Here is a 15,730-nt window from a genome sequence, read left to right as displayed (position 1 = left end):
ACCCGTGAACCACGCGCCTTGTACACGAATGTGCACACGAAGTCGATGAAGCCCACTTGCAGCTTGGGGAGCTCGGCAGCCTTGTTCCGGTCCATCATAGGCTGGTGGGAGGAACAGAGGGCAGGGGAACAGTGACGGGGAGGCAGCTCCTCGGGCCCTGCCCAGCCCCCTGACCCCGTGACTCAGATGTGCTCATGGAGACACAGCCTGTGACGGAGGCTGCCCAACAGAAACTGGCTCTCGGGAGGGGAAGCTGACACCCTCCCCCTCGGCCAGCTGCTCCACAGCTCCTAGGAACCGTGGGCAGCTCCTTCTCACAGCTGCTGTTGGCTCCAGCCCGTGGTCCCCTGAGGGCAGCCCCCTCTTGGCTCTGGCGACCCTTCCTGCAGCTGGGGAGAGGCGGGGAGGGGGATGGCGCTGTACACAGTGCTGGGCTGGGCTGGGCTGCACTGCCCAGACACTCAGCTGACCAGGACCCCGCCGTGCACTCTCCTGGGGCAGACACAGATGTGCTCTAGAGCTGTTTCTAGTGTCAGACCCCGAGTGCCCTGGGCTACCTGTCAGTCCCCTCACAGCCTCCCCATGGAGGGTGAACCACGCAGGACTCTAGAGGCCGGGCCCGGGGGATGGACCTGCTACCTGTCCTTCCCCCGTGGGGCTTTGCTGACCAACCAAGGCCCCCTTTCCTGCCGAGGCTGCACCTGGCCTAAGCCCTCTCCACTGCAGGCCCCAGACAGCCCCTCGCCACCCACCGGAGCGGGTGTGTGAGAAAGCACAGCTCCCATCAGGTCCACGTGGGGCTGGGGCAGCCCTGCCTCTCCTGTTCCTGGCGCCTATCCTGCCTCTCCCATTTGCTGGCGCCTCTCCTGCTGCCAGCAGGTATTTAGACCCTGCTGCTGACCTGAGAACCCCGGCATCGTCCATCATACCACGGTGTGGGCCCGGGATGCCCCCCATGCGTTCTCTGCCCCAGAACCCTCCCCAGGGCTTTCTTGGGGCACGGCTCGCGACCCCGCTGGGGTTCACCTGCAGAGCTGCCTGGACCCAGAGGCTCTTGGTGATGAGCCGGTGGCCCTGGTTCCTCCAGTGCCAACGACGTCACCTCTGCATAAGCATCACCCAAGCCACAGTTGTACCCAGATCCGAGCCACTCACATGCATGTCACATGAACCCACAAAGTGAGATAAAGACCCCAGGACCTCAGAACCCCCTGCCTGACACCAAGCCAGGACCTGAGGCTCCTGAGGACCAAGAGGGGTCTCTAACGCCCATTTCAGGAGTGGAAGGTTCCAGAAGCAGCACTCACAATGGGCTGCTGATCCAAGACTGTCCTTTCCAAGTCACCTTGCTCCCAGAACTCAGCAGCCACGAGAAGTGCGACCTGGAGGCACAGGAAGGCAGCTGTCTGTGGAGCTCTGAGCCCACGCGGAAGGGCCTTGGTCTTCTCTGCCCCAGACCCCCGGGGTCCCCACCACACAGGGCTCTGGTTGGGCCATGCAGGCACACTGCAGCACCCCCACCCTTGCCACGCTGGCCTGGCCCGGAGGAGGTGGCCCTCAGAGCTCCTTGCAAACAATGGTCCGTCGCCATCTGAGGCTCCCGCCCGCCCGGCAGTCCCCTGTGCTGAGCGGCACTGACTGGGTCTGGAGGGCCCTCTGTTCTAACCTTGCTCTGGACTTCCCAGGGCTTGGTGATGGCAGACAGATCACAGGCTGTCATCATCATGGCCCTGCAGACACAAACCAGGCACGAGTGCTGATGAGCGTCTCCTGAGGGCAGGTGGTTTATATATGTTTTCTTTTTTGAGATGGAATCTTGCTCTGTTGCCCAGGCTGAAGTGCAATGGCGCAATCTCAGCTCACTGCAACCTCTGCCTCCCGATTCTTGTGCCTCAGCCTCCTGAATAGCTGGGATTACAGGCGTCCGCCACCACGCCTGGCTAATTTTTGTATTTTTAGAAGAGACGGGGTTTCACCATGTTGGCCAGGCTGATCTCGAACTCCTGACCTCAGGTGATCCACTCCCCTCGGCCTCCCAAGTGCTGGGTTTATGTGTATTTTCTTACTGGGTCCTTGGGACCAGCCTGGGGAGGGGCTGGTTGTGAATCACCATTTTACAGGTGAAAAAACGGAAGGTCAAAATGAAGTAAGTTACTGCCAAGGGCTACAGACCGAGGCAGTGCCTGTGTGCTCCCCAGCTCTGCACCATCTCCCTGAGAGCTGGGGGGAAATAAGGACGGCGCATGTGTTTCACAGGCCTCGACAAGCTGCCGCCACTGGCTCTTCCTGCTCCAGAGCGTCTGGGGAGGGCTGCAGGGTCAACCAGCTGGTGAGTGGGCCCGGTCCCTGCCAGGGAAGGACCCCCCTCGTGCCCCCTCCGCCCGCGCTCACATGACGATCTCCTTCCGGGTCGTCTCCAGGGACAGGTACTCCACCCAGCTCTTCTTGTCCTCGTAGTTCTTGGACTCATCCACGATCTTCTGAAACATCGCTCTCTTCCTGAACCCAGGGAACAAGGGAGGTGCAGGTGGGAGCAAGTGTGGAGACCCCGCCCCAAGCGCCCGTCTGCAGGGAGGCGCGGAGCCGGAGCGAGGCCCCATCCGGAGTGTGAGGGGCCGGCGGGCAGGGGCGGAATCCGGGGCTGCGCCCCCGTGTCTGCGGGGGGTTCCCAGGCTTCCCGCCCGCCCCGCGAGGCGCCCTCTCCCGCGAAGGCGCGCACTTGAAGTACAGGGCCAGGTCCGTGGCGATGATGGCGATGTCCATCAGGTGGATCACGTGCTCGTGCTGCCGCCGGTTCAGGTTCTGGTAGATGTTGAGGGTCTGCGGAGGTTGCGCCCAGCGCGTCAGGCGCCCTGCGGCCGCCTCTCAGGGTGCCGGGGACCCCGCCCTTCCGCCCCGGCTGCCCGTCACTCTCACGCCCCGCCCCCGGGCCCTCGGTGGGGGGGACCCCGAATCCGCCTGCTGCGCGGGGCCCTCCTCAGGGTGCCCAGCCCTCCACCAGCGGCTCCTGCCCCGGGTCGTCGGCTTGGGACGCAGATGGCCTCAGAGGTCACCACCGGGGAGGGCAGGGAGGGGGCCGCTGAGGGTCCAGGTCCTTGGGGGCCGCTCGGGGCTCGGCTGCCCCTCATTCCCCCGCTGGTGGGTCCCGGGCCGCTTCCCCCTCGGCTTCCACCCCACCCCACGAGGGGTCCTTTCCAGATGTGGATCCAGCCCCACAAGCGTCTTCCCGGGTTCTCCGATGCACCTGCCCGCAGCCTCGGCCCTGGGCCTTCTCTGCCGCCCTCCCCCAGTGCTCACCCGCCCAGTGCTCACCCGCCCAGTGCTCACCCGCTGCATCAGAACCCTGCTCTGCAGGATACGGCCCTGCTGTCCTGCGGACGCTGCGTCCCCAGCCCCCACAGCAGAAACCGAGAGTGAGGATACCAACCTCCTCCGCGAGCAGGAACTTCCCAAACTCCAGGTGGTGCCGCTCCAAAATCGAGGAGCCGTGGAGCTTAGCCAAGGGGTTCTGGGACCTGTTACACAGGTGGTGGGGGTGAGGCCCGTGGGACCTGCCCTCGGCCCACCCTGCGCTCTGCAGCCTCTCCAGATGGGCTCCACTTTCTTTCTTTCTTTTTGAGACAGGATCTGGCTCTGTCACCCAGGCTGGAGTGCAGCGGTGCAGTCATGGCTGGACACAGCCTAGACCTCCTGGGCTCACGTGATCCTCCCACCTCAGCCTCCTAAGTAGCTGGGACCACAGGCGTGCGCCACCATACACAGCTGGTTTTTTTTTTTTTAAGTTTTTGTAGAGATCTTGCCATGTTGCCCAGGCTGGTCTCGAACTCCTGGGCTCAAGCAATCCGCTCGCCTTGGCCTCCCACAGTGCTGGAGTACGGGCCCTGGCCGTGGACCCCACTTTCTACATAGCCTGCTATGCGGAGCCTGATTCACGCCAAGCGCGTGGCGTTGATTTAGGGCTAATTCACATGCCCGCCCTGTGGTGCCTACTTCATCTGGTACAGGTTGTTGGTGCCGCGGTGGTCGATGTCGTGGCACAGGCCGGCTGTCACCATGGCGAAGGCCTCCAGGTCCGTGTAGTAGCTCTTCAGTTTGCCGGTCTGTAGAGACAGGGCTGCCTTGCTCACCGGTCCTGGCTCCAGCAGGGTGGGGAGTGGTGAGGGGTTGGGATGACAGAGGAGTCAGGTTGGAGGTCGGACCTCCAACCGCTGCAGGGCTGGGGTGCGGGGTGCGCGGCGTCAGACGGCGTTGCCCTCCTCCATCCCTCTGCCCTGGGAGGACCCCATCTCATCCCTCGGGGTGCATGAGCGCTGCCCTTGGTACCAGAAGGGCCTGCACAACCCTGGTCATTCTGGCAGCCACGCACCATGAGCAGCGTGAACATCGTCTGGGCCACATTGAAGCCGTGACGCCAGTTGTGGTAGGTGATTCTCCGGTACCCTTTGCTGATGGAGAACAGGAACCGCACCAGGACCTAGGGGAGCCGAGAGGACACAGGGCTCTGGCGGCAAATGTGTTAAGTCCCGCCGGAGCGGCACATGTGGCTGACTTCACCGTGGAAGCCCTGCTCCGTGCCATCGTCCCCATACCCTGTCTCCTGGACTCCCTGACCTTCCCCATCCTGGCGTTTCCCACTGGCCTCCGCTGGCCTTCCTGGGTAGGGGCTGCCACACTGGCACCTATGGGGTGGAGCCAGGCAGGGCAGGAACTGAGAACAGCCCCAGGCTTCAGGGGCCGCCCATCCTCCATCCGACTGCCTGGCCTCAAGCTGGGAGGAGGACCCCTGGGGATGCGGCTTATTTTAAGATGTCGGTTTTAGGCATGGACATTTGAATGGGCAGAATGTGTGGGCTGCAGGCTGGGGTGGGAGAGCCGATGTCTGCAGGGCAAGAGAATGCTGGTCACCAGGAGGCTCTTCCTGCGGCCACTGTGATTTTTAGGGTCAGAAAATTATTTGGAAATATTTTTTATTCTGCAAATATTTTCTATACATTTTTCCTTGAGTGTTTTCCCTTAGTATTTAGTAAAACTTTTTTTGGAAATGCTGACCTGCTGCACCTGTTCTCAGAGGGGCATGAGAAAAGAGGATTCTCTTCCTTGGGCTGTGGGAAGTCCCCTGAGATGTTGGAAGCAGGGCAGGGCAGGAGAACCCAGGGAGGGCACAGGGCTGTGGACGAGGGCTGGGAAAGCCACCCGCCTCCCCAGGGGGTCTCCGAGGAGCGCTGCTGTGGCCAAACCTGGAGGCCCACTTTGTGCTTTCTGTTTAGGTGATGGGATGCTTCTATCTCCTCAGTACCCCACACCAAATCCCCTGTTATTGCCAGATGATGTACCTAATGGTCAAATTGCTTGGAACTCCTAATAAAAAAACTTTAAATCTATCCATTCACCATCCATCTACTGTCCACCCATCCATTCACCCATTCATCGACCCATCTATTAATTCATTAATTGACCCACCTACTCATCACTCACCCAACCACTTCTCCATCCATCCACCCATCCATTCACTTATCCAATCATCCAACTATCACTGGCCCACCCACCCATCCATCCATTTATCCAACCATCCAACTACCATTGGCCCACCCACCCATCCGTCCATTTATCCAACCATCCAACTACCATTGGCCCACCCACCCATCCGTCCATTTATCCAACCATCCAACTACCATTGGCCCACCCACCCATCCGTCCATTTATCCAACCATCCAACTACCATTGGCATCCACCCATCCATTCATTTATTCTTCCATTGTTTCTTTCTGCTTGCCTGTTTGCCTTCCTTCCTTCCTAACCTCCCTCCTTCCTCCCTGCTTTCCACCCATCAATCCAGCCATCCACCCAGCCATCCAATTATTTGTTTTATGCTTACTTCCCGTGTGCATTTTACCTGTTCTGCGATGAACATGTCTGCCCTCTAAACTTCCTGTGGGATCTGGAACCCCCAATCCCATCCCCCTCACCTTCTGGGGCACCTGAGGCCCTGATCACATCCCACCCCCACATCCTGGGCGGCCTCAGGGACCTGACTATGCGCCCTGCGGTGTCTCCCACCTCCTGGGGGATCTGGAACTTTCGGACCACGCCCAGCTCGTAGTACATCTGGATGCCACATTTGACCAGGTCCAGTTCGGTGCACTCCAGGTCAGAGAAGTGGAATTCGTAGATGTCAAATGTGGTGGGTCCTGGCAGCTCCTCCTTCTGTGGGAGGGATTGTGGGCTGAGGGAGGTTGGCCTGCCACAGCCCCCACTTGCTTCTCATCCTCAGACACCTCAGGCATCTCTGAGGAGACGTGTCATTCCTGGCGCTCCAGCCTGTATCCCAGGCTGCTCACATGTCCCCCTGGCTCAGTCTCACTCTCCCCTCTTGTACCCTGTGGCCTAACAGTGAAGAACTTGCCCAGTTTGGTGGACAGGGTGATGCTGTTGAAACAAGCAAACACAAAGGTATGCACATGAAAAGAAACACACACACACACGGATACAGACACACGTGACACAGGCACACCTGGACAGACGGCCACTCCTATGAATACAAAGGCACCAGTTCGACACACAGGCACACACATGAGCACCCAGGCACACCCACAGACACGCAGGCACACACGTGCAGACTCACACATGTAGGCTTACGCACACAGCCATGAGGTAACACAGACGACAGTGGACTTTCAGACTCACCAGGCACATTCCCAAGCTCGGTCCAAGGCCTACTCACAAGGCTCGTGGCCCCTGGAGATTCTGGCTAAATTGCACAGGCAGACCCAGGGTGATGGGGACACCACATAATCCCCACATTGATCCAGCAATGGTCTCTGGGAGACACACACAAGCATGTGTCTATATATATCCATGTGCACACACATGCAAACACACATGTGCACACAATACACACCCACCTGTGCACACATGAGTGCACACACGGGTGCACACACGGGCACACACACATAAATGCCCATGTGCACACATGCACACATACTCATGTGTGCACACACGTGCACACACACCACACATGTGTACACATGCATACTCAATGTGCACATGCACACATACACACCCACATGTGCACACACATGCAGACACCCACGTGTGCACACACCCGCATGCGTACACGTACACACCTGTGCACACACGCACGCAGACACCCACATGTGCACACACACACAGACACCCACGTGTGCACACATACACACCCACATATGCACACATGTACACACTGGTGCACACCCACACCCACATGTGCACACACATGCACACACCCACATATGCACACCCACTTGTGCATACACACCCACATGCACACACATGTACACACCTGCGCACACACACAGACGCCATGTGCACACACACGCCCATGTGTGCACACATACACACCCACATGTGCACACATGTACACACCTGTGCATGCAGACACCCACAAATGCACACACACAGACACCCACGTGTGCACACATACCCACATGCGCATATACACACCTGTGCACACACACCCACGTGTGCATACACACCCACATGCGCACACATGTACACACCTGTGCACACACACACCCACATGTGCACACACACACCCATGTGTGCACACATACCCGCATATGCACACATGTATACACCTGTGCACACACGCAGACACCCACATGTGCACACACACGCACAGACACCCATAGTGCACACACATGCGGATGCACACACACTGGGTGTTGCAGGCACCTAGGCACTCTGACAGCAGAGATGACATAGATGGACACTTAGTCCAAGTCAGGCCCACTAAACATCCAGTGAAGACTAGACATCTGGCAAAGCGCAGAGATAGGAAGACACGAAGATACACTCAGGAGTGCAGACATCAAAGCCATATTCTGGCCATGCAAACACACTCAGGGACACACTGGCTGAGACTGAAAGCCAGGCTTATGTAGACACACGTACACTGAGGTACTTAGATACACAAGTATACACACACACACAGCACCAACATCCCCGATGACTGCGTGTGCAAAGCACCCTCGGGTCCTGGAGAATGCAGAACTCTTCCTCCCAGCCTCACACGTGGCCGGCCTCCATGGGAGGGACGGGAGTGAGGTTCTTACCAGGATTTCGCCCAGCTCGTCCTCATCGCAGTCAGCAGGCTCCTTCCCCAGGCGCGCCCTGGTTGGCTAGCACAGAGACACAGAAGTGTCACGAGAAAGAGCCTCGCGTGTGGGAAAAGGTGACGGCGGTGCGTCCACCCCGTGTGAGCTGGAGGAAGGTGCTGTCAAGAGCTCGTGCTTTCACCCTGGGAAGGCCCTGGCAGCCTCTGATCTGGAGACAAATGACCGTGCACGGCCTGCTGACTTTCCCACCTGTCCTGTCTCTCGGGCACTGCCTTACGCAGTCCTCAGGCATAACGATGGGACTCTCTCATGATGACCAGGAAGGCTCTGGCCACACAAGGCCCCTGGCTGGGGAGATTGAGCACAGGGAAGGGATGACGGGGCCATGCAGGCAGAGAGGCCTCGGGGGCACGCCAGGGTTGTACTCAGCTATGGCCCCAGGGCCGTGTCCCCGCCACACAGAGAGAGCTGTGACTCCTGGCTAACCCGGCTGCCCACTGCACAGAGGGAGCTGTGACCCCTGGGCAACCTGCCTCCACCACACAGCCGTGACCCCTGGGTGACCTGCCCCCACCGCACATCCATGACCCCTGGGTGACCTGCCCCCCCCACACAGCTGTGACCCCTCGGTGACCTGCCCTGCACACCTGTGACCACGGGTGACCTGCGCCACCACACAGCCATGACCTCTGGGTGACCTGCTCCCACCACACAGCCATGACCCCTGGCGACTTGACCCCACCACACAGCTGTGACCCCTGGCAACCTGCCCCCACTGCACAGAGAAGGAGTCATGACCCTGGGCGACCTGCCCCCGCCACACAGCCATGACCCCTGGGTGACCCCTGGACGACCTGCCCCTGCCATGCAGTCATGACCCCTGGGTGACCCCTGGACGACCTGCCCCTGCCACGCAGCCATGACCCCTGGGTGACCCCTGGACGACCTGCCCCTGCCACACAGCCATGACCCCTGGGTGACCCCTGGACGACCTGCCCCCGCCGCACCAGGATGAGCTGGATCTCGTCCCTGTCGCACTTCACGTGGTAAAGGACCATGTCCTGCGCGATGTCCTTGCGGTTCTCCAGCTTGTTCATCTTGTCGTAGGTGTCGGTGTTCATCACTGACCAGCCCAGGAACTGTGTCAGGGACTGGAGGGGGTGGCAGTGTCACTGGTGTTCAGTGCTCCCAGCGCGCCCCCTCCCGTGTGCGCGTGTGCCAGGCCCCGTGGCTCAGCAGGCAGGTCTTGGGGCTGCCACCGTGGTGTCGTGGTGCTTCTGTGCGGGGTCTCCCGGGTGCTCTGCAGAGTCCCCTGCTCGCAGGGGGGCCCTTTGTCGTCCTCTCCCTGGCCGCACGTTGCGCTGCATGCACACAGCACACGCACGAGCACACACACAGCACACACACAGCACACACGAGCACACACACGCGGCCGAATGCTTGGCGGGGAGGCCCCCACACCGCACAGGCCCCACCCCTCGCAGGGCATCCCCGGCGGAGCCATGTCTGCCCAGGTGCTACCTCCATGAGAACCTCGTCCTGTTCGTCAAAGGGCTTCCCGTCTTTCCTGTTGTAAAACGTGGCGACTCCCACGATCTCCTCCTTCTTGTTGACGATGGGCATGGACAGCACATTCTTGATGAGCCACCCGGAGTCGTCCAGGGCCCCTTCCTGCGGGAGCCGTTTCCAGAGCTGAGCTCCGCCCTGAGGCTGGCCCTGGCCCGGGCGTGTGGCCGGGCAGAGTGACCTCACGTCTTCTCCCCTGGAGCCGTGACGACCGGGCTCACGTTCCTGTCTCTGCTCTCTGCATTCCCTCTCTCCCTCTTTGCATTTGGAGTTTACGGGCATGGTTTCTGTGTCATGATATTTTCCCACTGGAGGAGGTAGAGGCCGTTTTCCCACCAGGAGTGGTTTCATGGGCGTGTGTGGGGGCTGCGGTCACGGCCTCGTGGGCGTGTGTGGGGGCTGCGATCACGGCCTCGCGGGCGTGTGTGGGGGCTGTGGTCACGGCCTCGTGGGCGTGTGTGGGGGCTGCGGTCACGGCCTCAGGTGATCCGCCCACCTCGGCCTCCCAAAGTGCTGGGATTACAGGCGTGAGCCACCACGCCTGGCTGAGGTTGTTTCTTAAGTGGCAAAAACGAATTCACTTCCTCATTGCTGAATCAAAATCTCCTCTTTTGTAAGTAAGTATAATTTCTACCCAGGCATGGACAGATACCTGAAATTTGAACATTTCATCGGCGGAAGCGTTCATGATGTTACAAATCTGTAAAAGGATCAGAAAAACGATTTCATCCAAAGCAGCGGAAGGTGTTATGATCTAAAATGGCCTCTGTGGCCCTGAGGTGAGCTTCTAGGTAGGCAAAGCAGGGCAGCTGGGGGCTCGCTGAGGCACGTGGAGGCTGGCCGAGAGGGCAGGACGTGGCAGAGACAAGCACAAGCACACATCGCCACACCCAGCGAGGGCAAGGCTGTGGGGGCTCCAGACAGCACAGGACTCACAAAGCCGCTTTCCGCCACGTAGCTTGGAAGGCCGCTGGCCAGGGCCCAGTGATCGGCTGGGGGTGTGCTGTGGGCAGAGAGCAGGGGTCAGATGGGCCGGGCTGGGCTGGATGTGTGTGTGCAGGAGTCAGATGGACTGGATGTGTGTGTGCAGGGATGAGAGGGGCCGGGCCGGGCTGGACGTGTGTGTGCAGGGGTGAGAGGGGCCGGGCTGGGCTGCACGTGTGTGTGCAGGGGTGAGAGGGGCCGGGCCGGGCTGGACGTGTGTGTGCAGGGGTGAGAGGGGCCGGGCCGGGCTGCACGTGTGTGTGCAGGGGTGAGAGGGGCCGGGCCGGGCTGCACGTGTGTGTGCAGGGGTGAAAGGGGCCGGGCCGGGCTGCACGTGTGTGTGCAGGGGTGAGAGGGGCCGGGCCGGGCTGCACGTGTGTGCAGGGGTGAGAGGCGCCGGGCTGCGCTGGATGTAGGTGTGCAGGGGTGAGAGGGACTGGGCGTGTGTGCAGGGGTGAGAGGGACTGGGCGTGTGTGCAGGGGTGAGAGGGACTGGGCGTGTGTGCAGGGGTCTGGGGGTCTCTGGCTCATGTGCCATCCTCAGCATTTACTCTCTTCTCTGAGCGCCAGGGGGTTGAGGAGGCGAGGAGGCCGGGGTGTGGGTTGGAGGACGGCTGTACTGCCTCCTTCCTCCTCCCCAGGCTGCCGTGCTGGGGCCCCTCCCTCTCCGGAGGCCATGCGGCTTCAGCCTGCTTTCTAGGACTCAGCGCTGGCGCCTGCCCTGCCACCCTGACCCTGACTTGTGCTCAAGCCTGGCACCTGGATCCTGGTTCCTGCTTGGGGCCTGGGGATGGGGTCCTGATAGGCTTATGGGATCACAGGGCCACTGGGCCACACAGCTGTCCCTCCCTTGGCTGGAGTCCTGCCCTGACCTCCGGACTGGAGTTCTCTTCCTCTTGCAGCCCCACGGGGCCAAGACTCGGCCTCCTGGCTGGAGGCTCCACTGTCTGGGTTGGGCTGGTGGAGCCAGGGTCAGATCCTGGGGCCTTCATGTTCAATTGTTGCTAACGAGGCCGCCTGGACAGCTTGCCTGGTCCCCTGGACGTCCACTCTGGATGTCCACAGTGACTCAGGCTCCTCAGCTGCCCATGTCCTCCTCACCATCTCCCAGAACAGTGAGTCGGCTTCTGTCTCACCCCCCACTCCACTATGCCCCATGGCACACAGAGCACCACAGGCGGGGCCGGGCCAGGCCGACGCTGCTGACTGCACCGTGGGAAGCCCTGGGAGGACGGCCCTGGAGGCTGAGCCGCTGTCTGAGGGCAGTCCCTCCCCCAGGGACGCTTCTGGTAAAATCCTGCACTTACGGAATGACCTTGATCTCCTCCTTGCCATGGAGGATGTAGTCAATCACTTTGTAGAAGATGATTTCCTGAGAAGCAGAAGACACCGGTCGGGGGGCTGCCTGGCCAAGCTCTGAGGGGCTCCCCCCCCACACACACACGCAGCTACACACAGCCACACGCATGCACACACATGCACACCCCCACACACATAACCGTGCGTGTGTACACACGTGAACAGATGTCTCCGCCGTGCGCAGGTATTCTACGAACGCGGGCGCACTCACACCCATGTCCACACATGCACAGGCTCAGGGTGCACACACATGCAGACCGTCATCAATACTCACAGGACACGCATCACACGCCGTGCTTTAGATCTGTCTTCCCAGTCTGTGTTCTGCACAATCCCACACACAAGCTGGGCCCGTACTCTCTCACACACACACACACACGCATCCTACACGTGCAGAGGGGGTCCCACATGGGGAGATGGGGCAGCAGGAGCCCCCACAATCAGAGCCAACGTGGGCCTTCACGACCAGCCTGGCGGCCCTCATTCGAGGACCAGCCCTGGACACCCCGTCCCTGGAGTGCAGCAGTAGGGGAGCCTGGTGGAGATGACAGACAGGCACCCGGAGGCCCACCTGCCAGTTCCCACCTCCCTAAACCCCATCCCTATCCCTCCCTCTCCTGCCCTGCAGTTGGAGCCAGGGAAACAGAGGCGTGTGGACGGGCCCTGGGCCCCTCCCCTAAGACTCACCCGGCCATCAGGTGTGCGTGGGCCCGAGTACGGCTGGGACTCTCCCATCAGCACAGGCCACACGTCAAAAAATTCCTGGGCAGAGAAGAGGTGAGGGTGGGGCGGTCAGCGCGGGACCTGGGTCGGGCCAGGCAGGGGGTCCCTGAGCCACCGAAGCCTCACCTTCTCCTTGGTCATGTCCAGGAGGCCCACGGAGTACCGCTCGCAGTTGAGGTAGGCCCGCACCGTGTAGAAGGCCTTGTGGAACTGCCTCTCGATGTCTGTCAGCTCTTCAAACACCTTGTTGGCCGACCACAGCAGCACCTGGAGGGAGGGGCACACCTGTGGGCCTGCGGCCACTCCCACCCTCACGCCTGTCTGACCACAGCAGCAGGGGTTTAACTCAAGCCTGACACTCAGCTGTGCTCCCTGATCTGACCACCTGCCCAGCCGCGGAGCCCGGCACAGACCCTGACTGGTGGCACCGTGGCCAGGTTTCATCTGAGCTTGTGGGGCCCGGGAGCCGGCTGGCGGTGAGGCCTGCAGGCTGCAGTCGCATCCCCGATGACTCGCGAGTGGACGAGTGGAAAGTGGTATCCGTCGCTCTGAGCTTGAGAGGCAAACATCCGACCAGCCCTTCCTCAGCCCGGCCGCTCCGGAATCACCTGTGACGAGCAGGGCTTTGGGAACATGGGGCCGTGGTTTCCGGACGTCAGGCCCCCTGTGGCCTCCGCCAAGCGTTTGAGAGTGAAGCATTGCTGACGCACTCCACGAGGTCCTGGCCAGACCCCGCGCAGGACATCCCGCCACACGGGCCCCTGGCTGCTGGGTCAGCGCTACTGCCAGGCTCAGACTCACCCCAGGGCCCTCCTTGGGCCACCTTTCTCTGCCTCCTTGGTCAAGGCCCAGACCCGGGCCCCGCCAGGCCCCGCCTCCTCACACTCGCGGTGGCTGCTGGGTCTTCTACCGCGTGGTGCCAGCTCCCTGTCCTCCGCTGCAGTGTCCTAGCCCGGCTCTCTCCCTGCCAGGCCTTCTGAAGTTCCACCCCCTGGCACTCAGCTCATGGTGGGAACAGGACCAGGCTCTCCTGTTGCCAAGGGTAGTGAGACGTTCGTAGCTTTATTTCCCAGTACATTGATTTTACTGATTTTAGTTTATCTTCAGTTGAATAATTGTGTGTATTTATGGGGTTTATGTGTTACGGGGTTTGGTGTGATGTTCTGATCTACGTATTTGTTGCAGAAAGATTCAATTAAGCTAATCAACATATCCATCACCTCACCAACTTGTTTTTTTGTGGTGAGAACATTACAAATCTACTTTCTAGCAATTTGGTATACAATACAGTCATCCCTCGGTATCCTCAGGGAAATTGGTTCCAGGACGCCATTCTGACATCAAAATCTGTGGATGCTCAAGTCCCGGATGTGAAATGGCCTAGAGTTTGCACAGAGGTTGCACACGCCCCCCAACACTTTAAACCATCTCCGATGACTTAGCAACCAGTGCAAGGCAATGCCATGAAAACGGCTGTTCTACTGTATTGTTTTACATTCTTGTTCTTATTTTTAATTTAAAACTTTCCCACATAATAAATCCTCAGAAGCAGAACCGCACTTACCGAGCACCCTGTGTACTGTGGTTAACGGCAGTGGTGGCCGCCATGCAGTGCGGCTGACCTCGAAGCCCACGGCTCCAGCTAACGAACGCTTCGCACCCTTTGACCAACGTCTCTGCTTTCTCTGTCTCTCCTCCTGCCCCGGCCTCCTGCGACCCCCTTTCCACTCTCTGTTCCCATGAATTCAGGGTTTTCGGATCCCACACGTGAGTGAGATCCTAGCTTCTCTCGGCCAGTGGCATCCTCCAGGTCCATGCACGTCAGTACTCTTCCCTGGCAGCATCCTCAGTGCCAGCTCTGCTGTTCCCAGAGTCCCTCCCTCCCTCCCTGCTGAGGCCTGGCCCCCAGCAGCCCCTGAGCACCAGCCTCTCTCCCCACGGCGTCCAACACCTTTTTCTCCCTGAAGCCTTTCCTGAGCCATGCTTCTCCAGTGACCCTGACCCCTGCCTTCCAGTCTCCGCCCGGTCTGCAGCCTACACTGACTCCTGCCTCACCGATGGGCGCGGACCCTCCTCACTGGCCTCTGCACTCTCCCGCCCTGACCCCAGTCACCGTCGCGGAGCCGCCCTGACCCCAGTCACCGTCGCGGAGCCGCCCTGACCCCAGTCACCGTCGCGGAGCCGCCCTGGCCGCAGTCACCGCCATGGAGCTGCTGCTGGTGCCGCCCTCAGCAGAAGCTCCCAGCCTTCCCAGCCCCTATCTGAGTATGTCCCGCCCCCCGTGTCCCTGTACCGGTCAGGAGCTTCGGCCCCGTGCCCGTGTGCAGAAGTCAGCTCAGTCACTGGAGTTAGTGGGTCCAGAACAGGACTTAGGAAAAGAGCAGGTGCAAATGCGACCGCTCTACAGCTCTTCATAGCCCCGGGGCCTGCGGCTCGGAGACACCTTCAGCTGTAGATGTGCAGAATCGCCGGGTGCATTCTCCTCGCGTGACTGGTTCACCCAGAGCCACAGGTGGAGGCCTGGCCCCACCCCCTGTGCCCTCTGCGTCCCTCGCACGCTCAGTCTGTCTCCTGCCGAACTCAGCGCCTTCGCACGGGCTCTGGCCTCTGCCTCCAGGCCCTCATCCCAGGCCCTCCGCCTCCCAAGGCTTGGCCTCAAGTCCTTTCCAGGAGGCCCTCCCTGAGGACCCACCAACCCCCCTGGGGCCCCCACTCCCCATTCAGTCTGACCCCACGGAGGGCTGCCTCACGAGGCCCCCTGGACTGCAGCCTGTGTGGGGTTGGGAGGTGCAGGTGCTGGTGCCCGTATGGGCCTTGCGCCCACGCGCTCGGTGGTGCTTCTGCCCAATGCAGGCCTCCAGGCACTGTGTGATTGCAGCCAGTGGCCACCAGGAGGCCTGTCTCCACACGTGAGCAACGGGGAGGGCGGCTCATCCCCCCACCCCCACCCCCTCACGTCCCTCCGCCCGCTGCAGGGTGAGTCCCTCTGCCCCTCACTTCCCTCC

At 60.7% G+C, this 15,730-nt stretch overlaps 2 protein-coding genes and 1 long non-coding RNA gene across 3 annotated transcripts in view; 1 reads left to right on the top strand and 2 right to left on the bottom strand.

Moving 5' to 3' along the window:
- Positions 1-15,730, bottom strand: part of PDE6B (phosphodiesterase 6B) — a 45,288-nt gene that overhangs the window by 3,502 nt on the left and 26,056 nt on the right. Inside the window, exons 5-21 of the mRNA XM_055245975.2 lie at positions 12,852-12,992; positions 12,690-12,764; positions 11,951-12,015; positions 10,596-10,662; positions 10,312-10,359; positions 9,615-9,764; positions 9,101-9,244; positions 8,091-8,156; positions 6,058-6,204; positions 4,367-4,474; positions 3,991-4,100; positions 3,428-3,515; positions 2,720-2,820; positions 2,392-2,499; positions 1,667-1,730; positions 1,308-1,382; positions 18-101 (exon numbers count right to left, since the gene is read on the bottom strand). Of these exons, the coding sequence (XP_055101950.1) occupies positions 18-101; positions 1,308-1,382; positions 1,667-1,730; positions 2,392-2,499; positions 2,720-2,820; positions 3,428-3,515; positions 3,991-4,100; positions 4,367-4,474; positions 6,058-6,204; positions 8,091-8,156; positions 9,101-9,244; positions 9,615-9,764; positions 10,312-10,359; positions 10,596-10,662; positions 11,951-12,015; positions 12,690-12,764; positions 12,852-12,992 (1,641 nt within the window). The remainder of the gene's footprint in view (positions 1-17; positions 102-1,307; positions 1,383-1,666; positions 1,731-2,391; positions 2,500-2,719; positions 2,821-3,427; positions 3,516-3,990; positions 4,101-4,366; positions 4,475-6,057; positions 6,205-8,090; positions 8,157-9,100; positions 9,245-9,614; positions 9,765-10,311; positions 10,360-10,595; positions 10,663-11,950; positions 12,016-12,689; positions 12,765-12,851; positions 12,993-15,730) is intronic.
- Positions 2,417-5,046, top strand: LOC129464591 (uncharacterized). Its single transcript, XR_010116304.1, has 3 exons — positions 2,417-2,527; positions 3,255-4,070; positions 4,359-5,046. It is a non-coding gene; the product is annotated as an uncharacterized lncRNA (long non-coding RNA).
- LOC134732778 (multiple epidermal growth factor-like domains protein 6) lies at positions 3,627-7,870 on the bottom strand. The gene is made up of 2 exons (XM_063619651.1): positions 7,678-7,870; positions 3,627-7,588 (listed from the first exon to the last, which is right to left on the bottom strand). The coding sequence occupies exons 1-2, from the start codon at positions 7,736-7,738 to the stop codon at positions 6,714-6,716; spliced, it is 936 nt and encodes a 311-aa protein (XP_063475721.1). The 5' UTR covers positions 7,739-7,870; the 3' UTR covers positions 3,627-6,713.

Source organism: Symphalangus syndactylus, chromosome 16 (assembly GCF_028878055.3).
Source record: "Symphalangus syndactylus isolate Jambi chromosome 16, NHGRI_mSymSyn1-v2.1_pri, whole genome shotgun sequence".
NCBI classification, from domain to species: domain Eukaryota; kingdom Metazoa; phylum Chordata; class Mammalia; order Primates; family Hylobatidae; genus Symphalangus; species Symphalangus syndactylus.
This window is presented reverse-complemented; position numbering and strand designations above follow the sequence as displayed.

Coding starts and splice junctions, on each gene's coding strand:
- LOC134732778 (XM_063619651.1), bottom strand. CDS start 7,738: ATGTCATCTCTGCTGTCAGAGTGCCTAGGTGCCTGCAACACCCAGTGT. Junction 7,589..7,677: donor CCAGTGTGTGTGCATCCGCA/TGTGTGTGCACT, acceptor TGCATATGCGGG/TATGTGTGCACACATGGGTG.